The 17,408-nt window shown below is 44.0% G+C and overlaps 1 protein-coding gene across 2 annotated transcripts in view; it reads right to left on the bottom strand.

Moving 5' to 3' along the window:
- Positions 1 to 2,228: 2,228 nt before the first annotated feature.
- HPSE (heparanase) overlaps positions 2,229 to 17,408 on the bottom strand; it is a 29,277-nt gene continuing 14,097 nt past the window's right edge. The window contains exons 6-12 of one of the 2 annotated variants that reach the window (XM_088660583.1): positions 16,540 to 16,587; positions 14,677 to 14,770; positions 14,441 to 14,547; positions 11,621 to 11,735; positions 9,617 to 9,735; positions 7,773 to 7,919; positions 2,229 to 4,397 (exon numbers count right to left, since the gene is read on the bottom strand). In XM_088660583.1, the coding sequence (XP_088516709.1) occupies positions 4,238 to 4,397; positions 7,773 to 7,919; positions 9,617 to 9,735; positions 11,621 to 11,735; positions 14,441 to 14,547; positions 14,677 to 14,770; positions 16,540 to 16,587 (790 nt within the window). In that variant the 3' untranslated portion in view covers positions 2,229 to 4,237. Of the gene's footprint in view, positions 4,398 to 6,774; positions 6,874 to 7,772; positions 7,920 to 9,616; positions 9,736 to 11,620; positions 11,736 to 14,440; positions 14,548 to 14,676; positions 14,771 to 16,539; positions 16,588 to 17,408 lie in introns of those variants that run through there. The other variant, XM_088660584.1, reaches the window with a different exon arrangement.

Below are 17,408 nucleotides of genomic sequence, written 5' to 3'. Positions count from 1 at the left end.
TCGTCGTAGAGATAAGAAACTCTAGAGTAGCCCATCCGAGTGTCTGGTATGGGGAATTCCGGGTTCAGAATCGGGGTTCTATTACTCCTTTTGTAATCGATGTTCTAGACCAGGCATCCCCAAACTGCGGCCCTCCAGATGTTTTGGCCTACAACTCCCATGATCCCTAGCTAACAGGACCAGTGGTCGGGGAAGATGGGAATTGTAGTCCAAAACATCTGGAGGGCCGAAGTTTGGGGGATGCCTGTTCTAGACTCTAGATCACGTGTGACTAGGCAGCCACGTGTCTCCCCATCTACAAACACGAGTCAGACTCAGCACCAAAGACAGGAGTTCCTGGTGCGTGTGGGTTTTTTCCTGCTTCGTGTGAAGAAAAAAAATATACTTTGGGAATTGCTAAAGTGAAACTTTAGTGGAGCAGAAGTTTTAAGCGTTTAACTGAGGGCAGGATTCGTGCTGGGTGCGGTTGGGAAGGGGACTATTCCAGCTGAATGCCCTTTGGTACAAACCGTGTTTCGTATGGAGGTGTTTTTTTGGCTGAAGCTCCAAACCAGCCTCAGCCCCCACCTCTGACCCGAAAATATTAATAGTGGACTGCCTACCTTCCAGGGGCAGATATGATTGTTTTCAGATTGTATTTTATTGAATATGATTATCTGAAGAAGACACTATTATTATTACAGTATTGCTTTTAAGATGTCCATTTGATCCTCGGTCAAATACTGCTGGTGCAGAATGTGACCACCAGGATTCTGATGGTCAGGGACAACTTAGGTCCAGGGTACCTTGTTGTTGTTTGTTGTTTAGTCGTGTCCGACTCTTCGTGACCCCATGGACCATAGCACGCCAGGCACTCCAGGGTACCTTAGAGAGAACCTAAACCCTTATATCCCAGCTCGATCACCAAGATCACTGACATCAATGTAAAACAGAGCCTGAGGGTCATTGGCCCAGTGCTGTGGAGTGGTATTCTCCTCAAATAGACATTCAGGAGCTGCCTTCTGGTTCAACCTTTAAATGTTTGTGGAAAACATTATTCCACCTTTCATTGTGGAAGAGTGCCCTTCCAGGCAGCAGAAATGCAGGTGGCGCTATGGTCTAAACCACTGAGCCTCTTTGGCTTGACGATCAGAAGTTTGGCCATTCAAATCCCTGGGATCTCCCAATGCTGTGTCCCAGCTCCTGCCAACCTAGCAGTTTGAAAGCACACCAGTGCAAGTAGATAAATAGGTACCACTGCAGCGGGAAGCTAAACGGCGTTTCCGTGCGCTCTGGCTTCCATCACGGTGTCCCATTGCATCAGAAGCGATTTAGTCATGCTGGCCACACGACCCGGAAAGTTGTCTGTGGACAAACGCCGGCTCCCTTGGCTTGAAAGCAGCAAATGAGCACTGCACCCCATAGTTGCCGTTGACTGGACTTAACCATCTAGGGGTGCTTTACCTTTACCTACTGTGCAGTAACCTGAGGAGGCTAGGTTACTAGCTTTTGACACTGTTGTAGTGCACATGGGGGTCAAAACATTGGTTGTTTTTATTTTTAAAAAAAGTTGGGACAATGACACCACCTGCTGGCTTGCCTGTTTCCTCTTATCTTAGCTGCAACTTCTTTTGGGGAGATATGCCATCTGCTGTAAAAGGGAAAGTGATAGGATCATATCTTTGTGTTCGACTTGTGCTATGGGCAAGGGGGGGCCTTATTAGAGTGCTCATGGGGTGGGAGTTCCTTTATGAAAATGTTCAGGATCAAGCTATATGGTTTTTTTTAATGTGGCACCTACATTAAGGTTACCAGATTTTTTTTCCAATGAATCCAGGGACACTTTTCAACTTCAATGGATTTTGTATTGGGACTGATTTGTAAATCTGGGGACTTTCGCCGGGAAATTGAGACGTCTGGTAACCTTCCCATTGGAAACTCCTGAGCTTATTCAACAGCCCCTTTAGCACCAAGGAGGCTGTGTGGCAACTAAAAAGCCAAACATTCAAAACAGCAAACAAAATTAAAAAAAAATCATTCCAGCAGCACCTTAGAGACCAACTAAGTTTGTCCTTGGTATGAGCTTTCGTGTGCATGCACACTTCTTCAGATACCATGCACATGAAAGCTCATACCAATGACAAACTTAGTTGGTCTCTAAGGTGCTGCTGGAAGGATTTTTTTTTCATTTTGTTTCGACTACGTCAGACCAACACGGCTACCTACCTGTAACTAAAACAGCAAACACGTAATATAAATTAGTTTATTTCAAAAAAACGTGCAGGTACCAAAACACATGAACACATATCACAAGTGAAGTGCAATAAAGTTGCCTAGAATTGCATTTTGGCAAGCTGCATGCCAAAATCTAGGAACATTATCCTGAGTTTGAGCATTGCGCCATCAAGTTCACTGAAGCAAACATGTGGCCTCTAGATGTCGGTGGACTCCAGCTCCTGTCAGTCCCAGCCAGCGTGGCCAAGGATTAGGATGATGGAACCAGGAGACCAGCAAGCAACACCTGGAGGGCCACAGGTTTCCCTACATCTCTCCAGAGCGTCAGACAGGAGTTTCCAGCAGCCCCATTTGGGGATGCCAGAGAATGAACTGGGGACTGTCTGTACGCAAAGCCTGGGTTCTTAATCCTCAGCTGCAACCCTTTTGCCTTTGTTGCCTAACAGCAATCTCAATTCTCTTGATTGCAATTGTTTGTCAAGGATGGAACCATGATTCTTGCCTGTTGGCCAGGCTGGCTGGGGCCAATGGGAGTTGCAGTCTGCAGTATCTGGAGGGCACCCTGTTGACTATCCCTGGCTTATATCTGCAGTCAAAATGACCTTATATCTGCAGTCAAAATGTCTCCTTGGCTGTGCCTGTAACCTGCTTGCTTCGTCTTCTATTAACCTCAAGATTGCTTTTCCCTAATGTCACTCAACTGGCCCATTTGCCTGTTTATCCTCAGATGCTCAAAGGGTTGTTGCTGGCATCCGTCTGCCTCGGGAGACAATGGAAGAGTCTCGCCTTTGGGAAGAAAGTCAAATTGTTGGAGAGTTTCAGCGCTTGTTGAATATGGTCTTTTATTGCAGGTGGGGCAGATGAAGGCATCCGGTTGTCTTGCTGCAGGTGCCCCATGGCGTCTCTCTACACGCCTCCCAGAGGTCATTCCTTCTCTGACAACTGCTATGGATGCACAACCTGACTGTCTGTCTCCAGGCACTGCGATTGTTTGCAGATATCTTTATCTCTTCTCTTTGGCGATCACTCGTAGTTGAGTTAGATCGTCTTCCATAAACACGGTTTTAACAATGAGTCCATAAGTGACTATGGAGGCCAATTCTGGATCCGCACATCCTTCCACAGTGGGGTCTTTGGTTTCCGGGCGGGAGTTGATCACAGTGTGGATTTGCCAAGCGTGCCTTCCTCTTAGCACGTTTCTCCCTTGTGTTCTGAGTTCGAGTGTCTTCTAAGTCCATGACACCTTTGGTAAAGGCTGTTCTCCAACTGGAGCGCTCGCAGGCCAGTGTTTCCCACTTGTCTCGGTGTTTATACTACATTTTTTTAGATTTGCCTTGAGACAGTCTTTAAACCTCTTTTGTTGACCACCAGCATTACGCTTTCCGTTTTTAAGTTCGGAAGAGTAGTTGCTTTGGAAGGCAATCATCAGGCATCCGCACAACATGACCAGTCCAACGAATTTGATGTTGAAGAATCATTGATTCAACACTGGTGATCTTTGCTTCTTCCAGTACACTGATATTAGTTCGCCTGTCTTCCCAAGTGATGTGTAAACATTTTCAGAGACGCCATTGACGGAATCTTTTGAGGAGTTGGAGATATCTTTATAACACAGAGTTGGTCTGCCCAACAGGCTTAGTGCTTGAAGCCAGCTCCCCGTAGAGAACGTCCTTGGGGATCCTGCCACCTTTCATTCTGTGTACATGACCAAGCCAGTGTAGACGCCACTGAGAACCTATGCCACTAATTTGCAACTTGCTGTCTGACATCCATCTTCTTTGCATCTCTAACTGGAATCCCTCCTTAAGCTGAGCTTTTGTTCTTGGGGAAACAGTGGCTGAAACAAAGTTCTTAGGTAAGTGTTACAGGTGGAAATTTGAAATAAAAACGGGGGCCAGGATGGAGGGGATATTCCCCTTCACTCTTGGATTGCTTTGTTTCTGCCACCAAAATATCTGGAGCAGCCGAATGTCTTGACACGACATTGGCCATCAACTTGATTTTGGGAACGTGAGCTAAGTTACTAAATGCAAGCCAGCACCTTGGCATTTCTTATTACATAGAATCCATATGAAAAAGCTGGAAGTGCAAGGCGGCTTCCTGGAGCAAGAGGCTTTTCCCTGAGAGTGGGCAGTAGTTCATCATCCAACATTTTTAATACATGGCCATTCAGCTGCACAGATCTGCAAGAGGAAAGAATGTATATTTTAGACACAGAATCTGTCATCCTCAAACAATAAACCTGATTAAGGTTTTGTTGCATTTGTTTTCAAGAGACCATTTTTTAAAAAACAAAGACAATTCTAAATTTTAAAAAATTCATTCCAGTACCACCTTAGAGACCAACTACGTTTGTCATAGGTATGAGCTTTCGTGTGCATGCACACTTCTTTATTACAGAAAAATTTCAGAAACAGACTGGAAAGAGAAGTTTCTGGATTGCAACTCATTGCCAAGCTTAAAACCATGGAGAGACCTGGTCTGAATAAGGACATTGGATTCTTATCTCATTATACATGATAAAGCTTTCTTTAGCACCTCACCCCTTGCTTTTTCCTGCAAGACCAATTGCAGTCGTTAACAGTCATCAACAGGTTTACCACTCCTATCAGCCAATCACCCATTCCCACCACCCTTCTGAGTAATACCCCTTCCCCACCCTCTGACTATACATAAGGGTCTGGTGACTTCTGTTTCAGTGTATCTGAAGAAGTGTGTGTGCACACGAAAGCTCATACCTATGACAAACTTAGCTGGTCTCTAAGGTGCTGCTGGAAGGATTTTTAAAATTTTGTTTTGACTATGTCAGACCAGCACAGCTACCTACCTGTAACAAAGACAATTCTGTAATACAAAATGGTATCTCTAATTGATGAAGTTTTAAAATGTATTTTTTAATTATTTCATGAGAATGGCTTTAAATAACAGGGAACTCTACCATCTATGTGTATTTCAGAGTGTTAGGTTGCCTTTGTGTGTGTGTGTTACACAAAGAGCTTCAATCCCTTTTGATCCTTGATATGCTCTTTGTGTGCTTGTTTTTAATGCACAAGTATTTATAACGCGAATAAGCTTTCCGGCCAACATAAGTTCATAGTGCACATGTAACACTATGTAAAGGAAGCCTTCTGGGTGGAAACGTCCTCGCTGTTCAAGCTGTTCAAGAAAAGGAAAAATCCATGTGTTTCCAGAAAGGTGGATCTGAATGCTGAAAAATAAAGTTTGGCAAACACTGTCTGGCTTTCATTCCTGGTCAGCTGAAAGTTGGATCTGATCAGGGAACTGGAGCGCACAAGGTTACAGGATGCAGCTTCACTTACAAGTTCACAGAGGGACAGATCATTACCATAAATTGAGGAAATATCAATATGGACCAGGAAGAAACGTGGACAGAATTCTTGAGAACTGGCTTCCCAGTTTTTGAGATGAGACACAATTTCTGAGAAGTTACTTGACTTTCTTCCTAGCTGCAATGCTGTTAAGGTGGAAAGGATTTCCTTAGTACTTGGGACCTAAACATGTAATCCTGATCCTGTAGTTTCTAAGAACAAAATAATAAGTTTATTGCATTAAAAATGAACAGGGATGACAGCCTTTTGTCAAATCTTGAACACTGTTTCAAGAAATATAAGTCATTTTCAAGGGCTGTGAATGTCCTAGAATCACAGAACTGTAGATTTGGAAGGGACCATGAGGGTCATCTAGTCCAACCCCCTGTGATGCAGGAATCTTTTGCCGAATGTGGGGCTCAAACCCATGGCCCTGAGAGTAAAAGTCAGAAATGTGGACTGTGAACACAGACTGGTTAAAGCACATTGTTAATGTGTGGTTACAGAATGATGTGTGAAGTAATTGTTATGCAAAATGATGTCACATAACACTTAGATTTGTTAGCCTGGCAGATTGTGAGTTGTATTCAAAGCCCCAATTACTCAGGCATGGTGAAGGTTTCTGTGTGAGCCAGTCTATACCTCTTTTGTTTCACCTCCTGTGCAGGTGTTGTGAAAATAAAATGGGAGTGGGAAGAGCCATAGGCATTGCCTTAAGCTTCTTGGAATGACTGTTTCAGGAAACTCTGGCTGTGTACACACTATAGCTTTAAAGCACATTTGATGTTATAGGCTGTAGGGATAAAATGTTTAATATTTAAGGGTTTTGGGGTAATGTAATTAAGTATGAAAATAAGAGAAGATCTGTTAAAAAATAGATTGGATTATGGTTGAAATTATGAAATAGAAATTGCTAAGAATGATTTACAGTGAAGCACAGTTAGGGGGACTTGAGGAAGTAACTAAAATGTTATGAAATAAGATTTAGATAACAGCACCATTACTGGCCCCAACAACATCCAACATACCATCTCAGGACTATTTAATTGCTCATCTTCTAACATTGTGTATGCCATCAAATGCCAACAGTGCCCTTCAGCTCTCTATATTGGACAAACAGGCCAAACCCTACGCCAAAGGATAAATGGACACAAATCTGACATCAGGAACCACAAGACAGAGAAACCAGTAGGAGAACACTTCAATCTCCCAGGACATTCTATACAAGATCTCAAAGCAGCTGTTTTATTACAGAAAAATTTCAGAAACAGACTGGAATGAGAAGTTGCTGAATTGCAACTCATTAGCAAGCTTAAAACCATGGAGCCACCTGGAATGAACATAGGATTCTTATCTCATTATACATGATCAAGCTTTCCTTAGCACCTCAGCCCTTGCTCCCCCCCCCCCAAGACCAATTGCAGTCATTAACAGTCATCAACAGTCATCAACAGGTTTACCACTCCTATCAGCCCATCATCCATTCCCATCACCCCCACCCTCTGAATATACATAAGGGTCTGGTGGATTCTGTTTCAGTGTATCTGACGAAGTGTGCATTCACACGAAAGCTCATACCAAAATAAAAACTTAGTTGGTCTTTAAGGTGCTACTGAAGGATTTTTTTTTAATTTTGTTTCGACTCAGACCAACACGGCTACCTACCTGTAACAAGATTTAGATAAGTTAGAAATTTTTTTTATTACTGTATTTTCTATCTTGATTTTTGTTTTGTTTTTGTTTTTTTCTTTTGCATGTATTTTTCATTGTATTGTTATGTACTGTGTTTTATGTTTATGTTGTTTGTTGACATTTAAAATGAAAATGAATAAAAAAAATTGAAAAATATAAATAAAGCACATTTGAAGCACATTTCCTCTACCTCAAATAATTCTGGGTACTGTGGTGTGTTAAGGGCTGCTGGGAACTATAACTTTGTGAGGGGCAAACTACAGTTCCCAGAATTCTTTGATGGCGTGTGTGTGCTTCAAAGGTATTCACAGCCTAACAAAAGTTTCCCATTCGAGGTACCTCATTTGTCCAGTGTCTACAAATCAAGAGTCGGGTACAGGGGGTTAAAATAAATTTCTAACACCGTTTAGATCTCGAACAACATTAGAAAGGGAATGAAAAGGTTCTCCTCTGAACATCTCCCCCCCCCGCCAAGTTTTAAAAGCTCATATTAAACAAATAATATTTAGAAAGGCAGGAAAAGTTGGAGCTGCTTACTTGGAAAGTATGCCGTCTTCTCCATGGGGCAGTAAAAGATATTCATCGATCTGCTTGCTGGAGAAGGAAGAAGGTAACTGCAAGTGTTTTGTGCTGTTATAAAGGTTCAAGGCAAATAAGGTGATATCCCCTTCTCTGTACTTCGGGCTGGAAGGAAAACATGAAGCAGCCTGTTAAAAGGATATACTAGATAATATACACTCCAACATTCCTCAGATGAAAATAAGGGCATTCTGTTTGACATCTGTATCACTGCTTGAGCGTTTCCTCTTAAAGGTAAAGGCTAGACTCTGTGGTTTAACCCACAGCGCCACCTGGGTATATATCTAGTATATATTATACTAGATAATATATAGTATACACTCCAACGTTCTTCAGATGAAAATAAGGGCATTCTGTTTGACATCTGTATCACTGCTTAAGCGTTTCCTCTTGGTGAAGTACAAAAATCATTATTTATTTATTTTATTTGTGTACCACCCTATAACCCGCAGGTCTCAAACGTTATCAGAGGAAACGCACAACTGCAGTATTCTAAGCACAGAAGAAGAAGAAGAGTTTGGATTTGATATCCCGCTTTATCACTAACATTCTCCTTTCCCTTCCTCCCCCACAACAAACACTCTGTGAGGTGAGTGGGGCTGAGAGACTTCAGAGAAGTGTGACTAGCCCAAGGTCACCCAGCAGCTGCATGCAGAGGAGCGGAGAGGCGAACCCGGTTCCCCAGATTAGGAGTCTACCGCTCTTAACCACTACACCACACTGGCTCTTTGCATTTATGTTTTGCATTTAGAGAAGTCTGAAGGGCAAAGAAAACCCCAAATCAATAAATACAACTGGCCAGTGCCATTTTTCTAGAAAAAGAGATGCTGAAACTCACTGCAAACACCCCCCTTGTTCTCTTATAATGGCATGGCAACGGTACTCAATTTCGGCTTCGCACAGGGCACTGTATTGCGAAAGATTACAAAGTCCGCCCCTGCCAAGGGGCTGGGATAGGAGGTGCCGCACTCGGAGCAAAATGCATAGGGCAGGGCAAACTCCATTCTCCATCCATGGGGACACTCTGGGTGAGCAATATGTGGGGTCGTGCTGCACACACACGTTTCCTGCCATAGCGACAGGCGTTCTTCTGGCATCTGCTAAAAAACTGCCCCCGCGCACAAGATCCAGGATCCTAGCCTAGAAAGGGCATTTGTAAAGCGAGGATTCCTAACTCCTTTTGGAATTTTTTTTGGGGGGAGTTTGTGTGTCTTCGCTGCCATGCTTTCATTCTGCCCCACTTTTCTTTATCTACACTTGACATGTTAAAAGGTAAAGGGACCCCTGACCATTAGGTCCAGTTGTGACCGACTCTGGGGTTGCGGCGCTCATCTCGCATTATTGGCCGAGGGAGCTGGCATATAGCTTCCAGGTCATGTGGCCAGCATGACAGAGCCACTTCTGGCGAACCAGAGCAGCACACGGAAACGCCGTTTACCTTCCCGCTGTAGCGGTTCCTATTTATCTACTTGCATTTTTGATGTGCTTTCGAACTGCTAGGTTGGCAGGAGCTGGGACCAAGCAACGGGAGCTCACCCCGTCACAGGGATTCGAACCGCTGACCTTCTGATCAGCAAGCCCTAGGCTCAGTGGTTTAACCCACAGCGCCACCTGGGTCCCATAACACTTGACATGTACAAAGCTTCAAATTCTTTGGTGCAATTGCACTAGCATGTTTTGCTGCACCAGAGCTAGTGTACCAGGGCCCTTGCACCTTTTCCGAGCCGTGTCTCCCCTTAGCTGAAAGTACAATACAGGGTTACTTTTCCAAAAGGTCTTCAGAGTCTACTAGACATGCTTACTGGTGCTCATTTGTACAGTGAAGATACACTCGAAGCCTCCTTGGGTCTTCGCCTGACAGCTTGACATGCAGGACTTTGGCGCCCACTAGTTTCTTGTATACGAGAGAAAGCCAATAATCCTTTTTGCATGGGAAAAGAAGACAGCTTTTATGCACAGCAAAAAACATGTTAAAGAAATGTAACCAGCAAAGAGTTGGTGGATAAGCAGGAGCAAATTGGAATCAAAAGCACAGAAGGCAATCCCCCTCCATTAGGTACCCATCCTTATCCTTTTCCTATCGTTTATTTTAAACTGCTTTGAAATTTGAATTTAAATTGCTGTGACCTGACTGCCTCGAGAGCTTATTGTGAAAGCCAGTTGAGAAATTGAAAAAAAAAGGTAATTATCAGTGGGATTTTTAAAAAGCAAAATAGGTGTCAGTATACACCAAACATCCCCAAACTGCGGCCCTCCAGATGTTTTGACCTACAACTCCCATGATCCCTATCTAACAGGACCAGTGATCAAGGAAGATGGGAATTGTAGTCCAAAACATCTGGAGGGCCGAAGTTTGGGGATGCCTGGTATACACCATGCCCACCCAACCCCGCTGTCGCTCCTTGCCACCCATCCACTCCCTCCCCTCCTTGCACCTTTGCCGCTTCCTCTGCCGAGGTATACGTACTGCAATCAATACAAGATAATATCACCAAGGCAACCATCTGTAAACAAACAATAAACGTCTATAAAAATGGCAAAGGTATTTCCTTTCCAAGATAGGTTTTCTCTTATACAATGGCAACTCCTGCCAACCTAGCAGTTCGAAAGCACGTCAAAGTGCAAGTAGATAAATAGGTACCGCTCCGGTGGGAAGGTAAATGGCATTTCCGTGCGCTGCTCTGGCTCACCAGAAGTGGCTTAGTCATGCTGGTCACGTGACCCGGAAGCTGTCTGCGGACAAACGTCGGCTCCCTCGGCCTATGAGCGCCGCAACCCCAGAGTCATCCATGACTGGACCTAACGGTCAGGGGTACCTTTACCTTTAAACAATAGCAAACACAGTAAATAAAGGGTTCACTCGTAATAAATATATCAGTGGCTCAGTGCTCATTTCTTTCCACAATAGATTTTATCTTGGAACAATTGCAAATGCAGTAATAAAGAGTCTACTTGGGATCTACCAGTGGTTCAGTGCTTGGACTTTTCCCCCGGTAATCCAACATTTCGTCGCAGAAGAGCTTAGTCATCAAGCTTTGTAGTAAATAATATACAAGTGAAGACCATATGTAAACAACTTAAAGCACAGAAAGAGGGAGGAGCACAGAAAGAGGACAATGTCCTTCAGTTTTTTAAACCACCTTGATGGATGCTTCCCTCGATGGAAAAGGTAAAGGAAAAGGACCCCTGGACAGTTAAGTCCAGTAAAAGGTGACTAGGGGTTGTGGCGATAATCTCCCTTTCAGGCTGAGGGAGCCTGCATTTGTCCAAAGACAAGTTTTCCAGGTCATGTGGCCAGCATGACTAAACCACCCTTTGGTGCAGCGGGACACTGTGACAGAAACCAGAGAGCACAGAAACGCTGTTTATCTTCCTGCCGGAGTGGTACCTATTTATCTACTTGCACTGATGTGCTTTCAAACTGCTAGGTTGGCAGGAGCTGGGAAAGAGCAACGGGAGCTCACCCTGTCGCGGGGATTTGAACCGCCGACCTGATCAGCAAGCCCTAGAGGCTCAGCGGTTTATACCGCAGCACCACCCGTGTCCCCTCCCGATGGAAAAATGCAGATGGGGACAGATATAGGCCTGCTTTAAGTCATTTACAAACTGCCTACGTACTGTTACAAACGTATTTACTGTGTTTGCTGTTGTTTAAGATAAAACCTCTTTGGGAAAGAAGCTACTTTTTCCATTTTTATACACGTTTATTGTTTGTTTACAGATAGTTGCCTTGGTGATTTTATCCTGTGTTGATTTTAGGAGTCATTGTATCATCACCCTGTTCATTGTTTTAGAGGTATACATACTGGCAAAGGTTCAAAGCTGGCGTTCACCAAATGATAGCTTCCTGCTCCAAACAAAACCTGTCTCATCACCACATCAATGCCCAGTTTGGCAGACAGACCTAGTTTGTCCAGCCACCTGCGTAATAAAAGTAGGGAGGGGAGCAAGAAATGAAAGAAAATGTCAATTCATCTGATCTAACTAAAGAGGTGTGGTGTTTTGTTCTGCGTGCGAGGCAGAAACAAGAGCTGATGCAAATATCAGAAGTGGTGCTTAAAAAAATGCATTCAATAGTTATAAGGTCAGAAAAGGCAGGTGTTCTTTATAGCAGCATTGTAACCATGACCTTTAATAAGTAGTTGAGAGGAGCAGAGAGAACGGTGTGGAAAAGCATTCTCAGTTCTTGGCAGGGGCATGAGAGGTCCTTAAACTGAAGTGCCTGTCCTTCAATACAGAATTTCCCAAATTCCCTTAGTGTGGTTTTTTTCCCCATAAGAGAAACAAAACAGATGATGAACTATCTAAGCAGACCAGCTTCTGTTATTGTCACCTTATGAAACTTTCTCAGTTGCACAGAGTTCTTCAACATGCTGTGATCAGAGGTCCCGGGTAACACAAAAGCTTGATTCCTCATACAGGAGGATGAATGGGCTCCACAATAGGGGTGATTTGGGTTTGGTCTTAATTAAAACGAGCCCTGGTATCTAATTCGTCTCCTTTCTGATTCACCATATGGCCTGGTGAGTTTCTAGAAGCCACCAGATGTTGACAGTCGATGCCAACGTTAGGGCACCTCCAGGATGTCAGCGTTTCGTGAGAGAGATTCAAGGAAATCCTAGGGAACTTGGGTGAAAAGAAACTGACTTTTTGTAGTTAGGGAAGTGATTGGGAAATGCACGGAAAAGGAATGGGCAAGGGGAAGAACCATGTAAACAAGTCTGGATGGATGGTAATTGATTTCAGAAAGCACTCTTCCGACTTGCTGCCACTTTACATCTATGGTAACATGGTTGTAGTAGTAGAGTCCTTTAAGTTCCTGGGCTCTATAATTTCTCCAAACTTAAATTGGTCAGGCAACATCAATAGTATTATTAAAAAGGCCCACCAGAGGTTGTATTTCTTGTGTCAACTAAGAAAATTTAATTTGCCCCAGAAAATGTTGATCCAATTTTATAGAAGTATCATTGAAACTGTTCTCTGTAATTCTATTACTGCCTGGTATGGCACAAGCCTCCAAGATGGACAAGAAAAGGCTCCAACAAGCAGTAAGAATTGGCGAAAGGGTAATTGGTGTTGGTTGCCTTCAATAGAGACACTTTATGCTGTCCGAGCTAGGAAGAGAGCAGAGGGAATTGTTGCAGATCCTTTGCATCCCGGTCATCAGCTGTTTGGTTTACTTCCATCTGGACGTCGCTACAGAACTCTATACACAAATACGGCTAGGCACAGGAACAGTTCTTCCCCTTGTGACATCAAATTGTTAAATTCATAGTTGTGTAGTGGAAGGGGAGGCCAGTTATGGGTGGGGTTCCTTGCTGTGCTATTGTATTGTATGTGGAACAATGTTTGTATAAGGTATGTTTACTTTGCAATGTAGCCGAAGCAAAATTCCAAGTATGTTTGTACTTGGCCAATTAATAATAATAATAATAATAATAATACAGGATGAACGCTCATGGTTGTACAGGCAACAACCAACTGGCGCATAATTGTGCCTATGCACACGGCACCGGACCTGGAAAAGACCCTAAAACGTCACTAAATGGCAGAGCGGGGGAGGGGCAGAATGGGGGAAGGGCATAACATTTTATGTGGTTCCCACTGATGTGCAAGGAGATCAGGACATAAGAGGAGCCTGCTGGCTTAGACTACTGGCTCATCTGTTCTCACAGTGGCCAAGCGGATGCAGGGCAGTCTTGAGCAGATCGCGCGCCCTGGTGCTGAAGGGCAGAGGTCGCTCCGCCCCGCCCTCGCAGGGCGCAATTGGTTTCCGCGCGACGAAGCGCGCGGCGCCCTCCTTGCCAGGCCGGCGCCCAGCTTACCAGCCCCCCGCCGTGGTGCACTGCGCCACCGGGGGGCTATGTAGAGCCGGCCCTGAGCGGATGCCTCTGGGAAGCCTAAAAGCAGAACCTGAATGGCAAAAAAGACAATCACAGGAATATATAATCAGCGCAAAAGCAAAACTATACCGTGATAAATTCCTGAAATGAGATATTGATAAAGTGAATAATACTAAAACTCAACTAATGATTACTCAAAGAAACATAATAGGTTTAAATTTCCCAAAAGAAACTTTGATATAGAAAAGACATGAATTTCTCAAAGTAAACTCTAAATAAAGTAAACCTTGACGAGGTGCCAACTAAGTGACTCATTTCACTGGGAAATCTCTATCTATTTCCTCAGAAGGAAAATATTTAGGGGCTGAGGTTTCCTTATAATCAAAAACTAAACAGGATCTGTAAACTCTGAAAAGAATTGAAAATTACATAGCAGTCAGGGATAAACCTCCCCAAGATAAGACCATAGTTGTTTAAACTAAAGGTTAGCTAACCTATGGGACAATTCAGCTAATGAATATCATTGCTCTTAGAAAAAGATTAAGTAAAGGGCTGTAAAAGCTCTCCTAGTTGTGATGTTGTAACGCCATTGTTCAGACTGCTGTTCAGGCAGAACATAGCCACCATAGCTACTGGACATGGATAGCTTTATGGGCATCAATGAACACAATAGCTTCTCCTGTTTGATCAAAGGAAGGGCTTCTAGGGCATTGGTAGAGGACAAGATCCCGATATTCACAGAAGGAAAGCAGAGCTTGTAGGAATGTATATTATTGTACTTACATGAAACCAGCAAGATACGTATTGGACAGCTGAGCAGCACCCCCTCCGTAGGCTGAACTAGTTTCTCCCAGCCAAACCTTCTTGCCTGGGACAGTGTCATCAACAAGCTAGAGAATGTTGTGAAATCAAAGTGTAGAAAGGTGAGTCAATACAGGGACTTGAGCCTGGGAGATCGGCAACTTTAAATTAGGAGGGATAGATGAGCTGTCCAGCCACCCACACAGACTCCCGATTACCTGGAGTTCTTCTTGCACGGCTGTGATGAAAGTGTCCAGCACATCTGGGCTCAGGAAATCCTCTCTGGTAGCAGTTCGGCCATTCAGGTAATAGCTGCGAAATCAAGACATTTGACGTAAGTCTAAAAATAAATTACACTGGTGAGCTGGAAAAGGCTTTTGTGTTGATACAATAAGTCCAGCACAATTTGGGTGCTTAAGCCCTTCTATTAGAGATCACCCAGAAGAGAGCTGTTAGTTGTCCATTTTGTTACAGAAGCCCAGATGACCTCAACAAGAAGTTGGGTATTTAACACTGTGGAACACTCTCCTAGCAGAGAGTTGACAGGCGCCCTTGCTGTTTGACTTTCAGGCATCTGTCATGGATGCTTTAGCTGAGATTCCTGCATTGCAGGGGGGTGGACAAGATGACCCACAGGATCCCTTCCAACTCTATGAATCTATTCTATGATACCTTCTTGAGTAGCCAGTCATTTCAATGATTGTTCTGTACAGGGCCGTCCCTAGGCCCGGGCTGGGTGGCGCAAGACGCCAGGGCGCCTGGCCATCAGGGGCGCAGAAGGGGCACCGAATACTGGTGTCTGCCTCAGCGCGCCTCTGCTGTTGAGTGGCTTCAGGCAGCTCTCCGGAGGTGCACGGGGAGCGCGAGCCTGGGGCCGCCTCTGCCGCGCCTCTGTCTCAGCTGTTGAGTGGCTTCAGGCCGCTCTCCAGAGGTGCATGGGGAGCGCTGGCCTGGGGCCACCTGAACAGCTGAGAGGCGCAGTGCGGCGGCCCCAGGCTTGCACTCCCTGCACGCCTCCGGAGCTTCGCGCGGGGAACGGAAGCCTGGGGCAGCCTCCTCCGCGCTTCTTAGTTTTTGAGCGGCTTCAGGCCACTCTCCGGAGGCACGCAGGGAGCGTGAGCCTGGGCCTGCCTCCTCCATGCCTCTCAGCTCCCCGCACGCCCCTCCTGCCCGCCTTACTCACGGGGGGGGGGGGCGCCGGAGGGATCTTGGCACCAGGGCGCCAGATATGGTTAAGACGGCCCTGGTTCTGTACTGCTTTTAATGGTTTTTAAATGTTTTTATACACTAGCCTGATATTTTGTGAGGGCAGCATATACATGCAGTGGTACCTCGGGTTACAGACGCTTCAGGTTACAGACTCCACTAACCCAGAAATAGTACCTTGGGTTAAGAACTTTGCTTCAGGATGAGAACAGAAATCGTGCGACGACGGCGGCAACGGGAGGCCCCATTAGCTAAAGTGGTACCTCAGGTTAAAAACAGTTTCAGGTTAAGAACGAATTACGGCAAGTTCCCTGTTTCTCCTATTTTAAGACATACCCATAAAATAAGCCATAGCAGGATTTTTAAGCGTTCAAGGAATATAAGCCATACCCCAAAAATAAGACATAGTGATAGGCTGGTTTGCCGGCCGCCGCAGGAGGAGGAGGAGGAGGAAAAAAATAAGACACCCGCTGAAAATAAGCCATAGTGTTTTTTTTTGAGGAAAAATAAATATAAGACGGTGTCTTATTTTTGGAGAAACACGGTTCTTAACCCGAGGTACCACTGTACTTTTACAAACAAACAAAAACAAACTGGTTTTCCTCATGGTTTTCTTCATATTTTCTCCACAGTTATCATCGACTTAATATTTCTCTGAACTAGGCATATGTTAAGAAAAGCCCTGGTAGATCAGGCAAAACATCCATTTTGTTCAGCATCTTACCAGACAGATATCCCCATGGACAGTTTCCTTTAAAAGACCTGAGCAAAACAGCACTTTTCCCTCCCACAGTTTCCAGTAACTGGTAAATGTTTTGATACATGCTGCCGTAATGCTTGGGTAACAAGTTGCTGAATATGAACTCAATACTTACTGATGCCACGTGACGGAATCGATTACTTTTCCTCCTGATTTCAGGAAGCTGCAAAACAACGAAGAGCAACAAGGGTTAGATTTACCACCTCCTCTGCTTTTCTTCAAAATTCTTCAGATTGGGGGAACGGTAATCCAGCAAAACAGACGGAACATATAAATTTTGGAAGCTGCTTTACTCCGTATTATACTTAATAGACACCCAGCTCAGTATTGAGTCTGTAGTTTTGCTGCTCTGCTCTACTGTAACCTTGTCCATTTTGTCTCATAAAAAACATTTTATCTAAACTGCAAAGAAAATTGCACCCTGCCCAGGCTTAGCGATCTCAGTCAGGATTAAGGTAACAAACCATGGCTAAAGCCAACAATGGTTATTTGTTATGTTCTGCAGTGGGGCATAGCGGCATCAAGTCAAACGATGCCGGTGTTTTTATTTTTACCTCCTTAGCTATTGGAGTGAAGTAGCAGTGGAAGAAGAGTGGAAGAAATTTAAATTTTATTTAAAGAATAAACGTATAATAGATTAGAATTAGTGGAAGTGAGGGAGATAAAACAGAGGTTGTAGATAATACAATGGTGTGAAATAAGTATTGATAGAGGTTAAGGATAATATAAAAGATTAAATAATTAAGGTATAGTTAAAGTAACAATTAGTATTTATATAAGATTTAGTGTTTATTACGGAGGATATGTAAAGAATCACAGAAGGAGGTGGAATGAGGAAGTCAATAGATTGGAAATAAGGGTTATAGTTAGAATTTTTGTTTTTGCATTTTTGTATTTTTTCGTATTCATTTTGTATTCTTGTTTTTTCTTTATGTTTTGTAATTTTCCTTGTGTGTTGTATTTTTGTATGTTTTGTTGTTTGAG

Source organism: Zootoca vivipara, chromosome Z1 (genome assembly GCF_965207765.1).
Source record: "Zootoca vivipara chromosome Z1, rZooViv2.hap1.1, whole genome shotgun sequence".
NCBI classification, from domain to species: domain Eukaryota; kingdom Metazoa; phylum Chordata; class Lepidosauria; order Squamata; family Lacertidae; genus Zootoca; species Zootoca vivipara.
The sequence above is the reverse complement of the archived record's forward strand: the minus strand, read 5'-3'. Positions and strand labels throughout refer to the sequence as shown.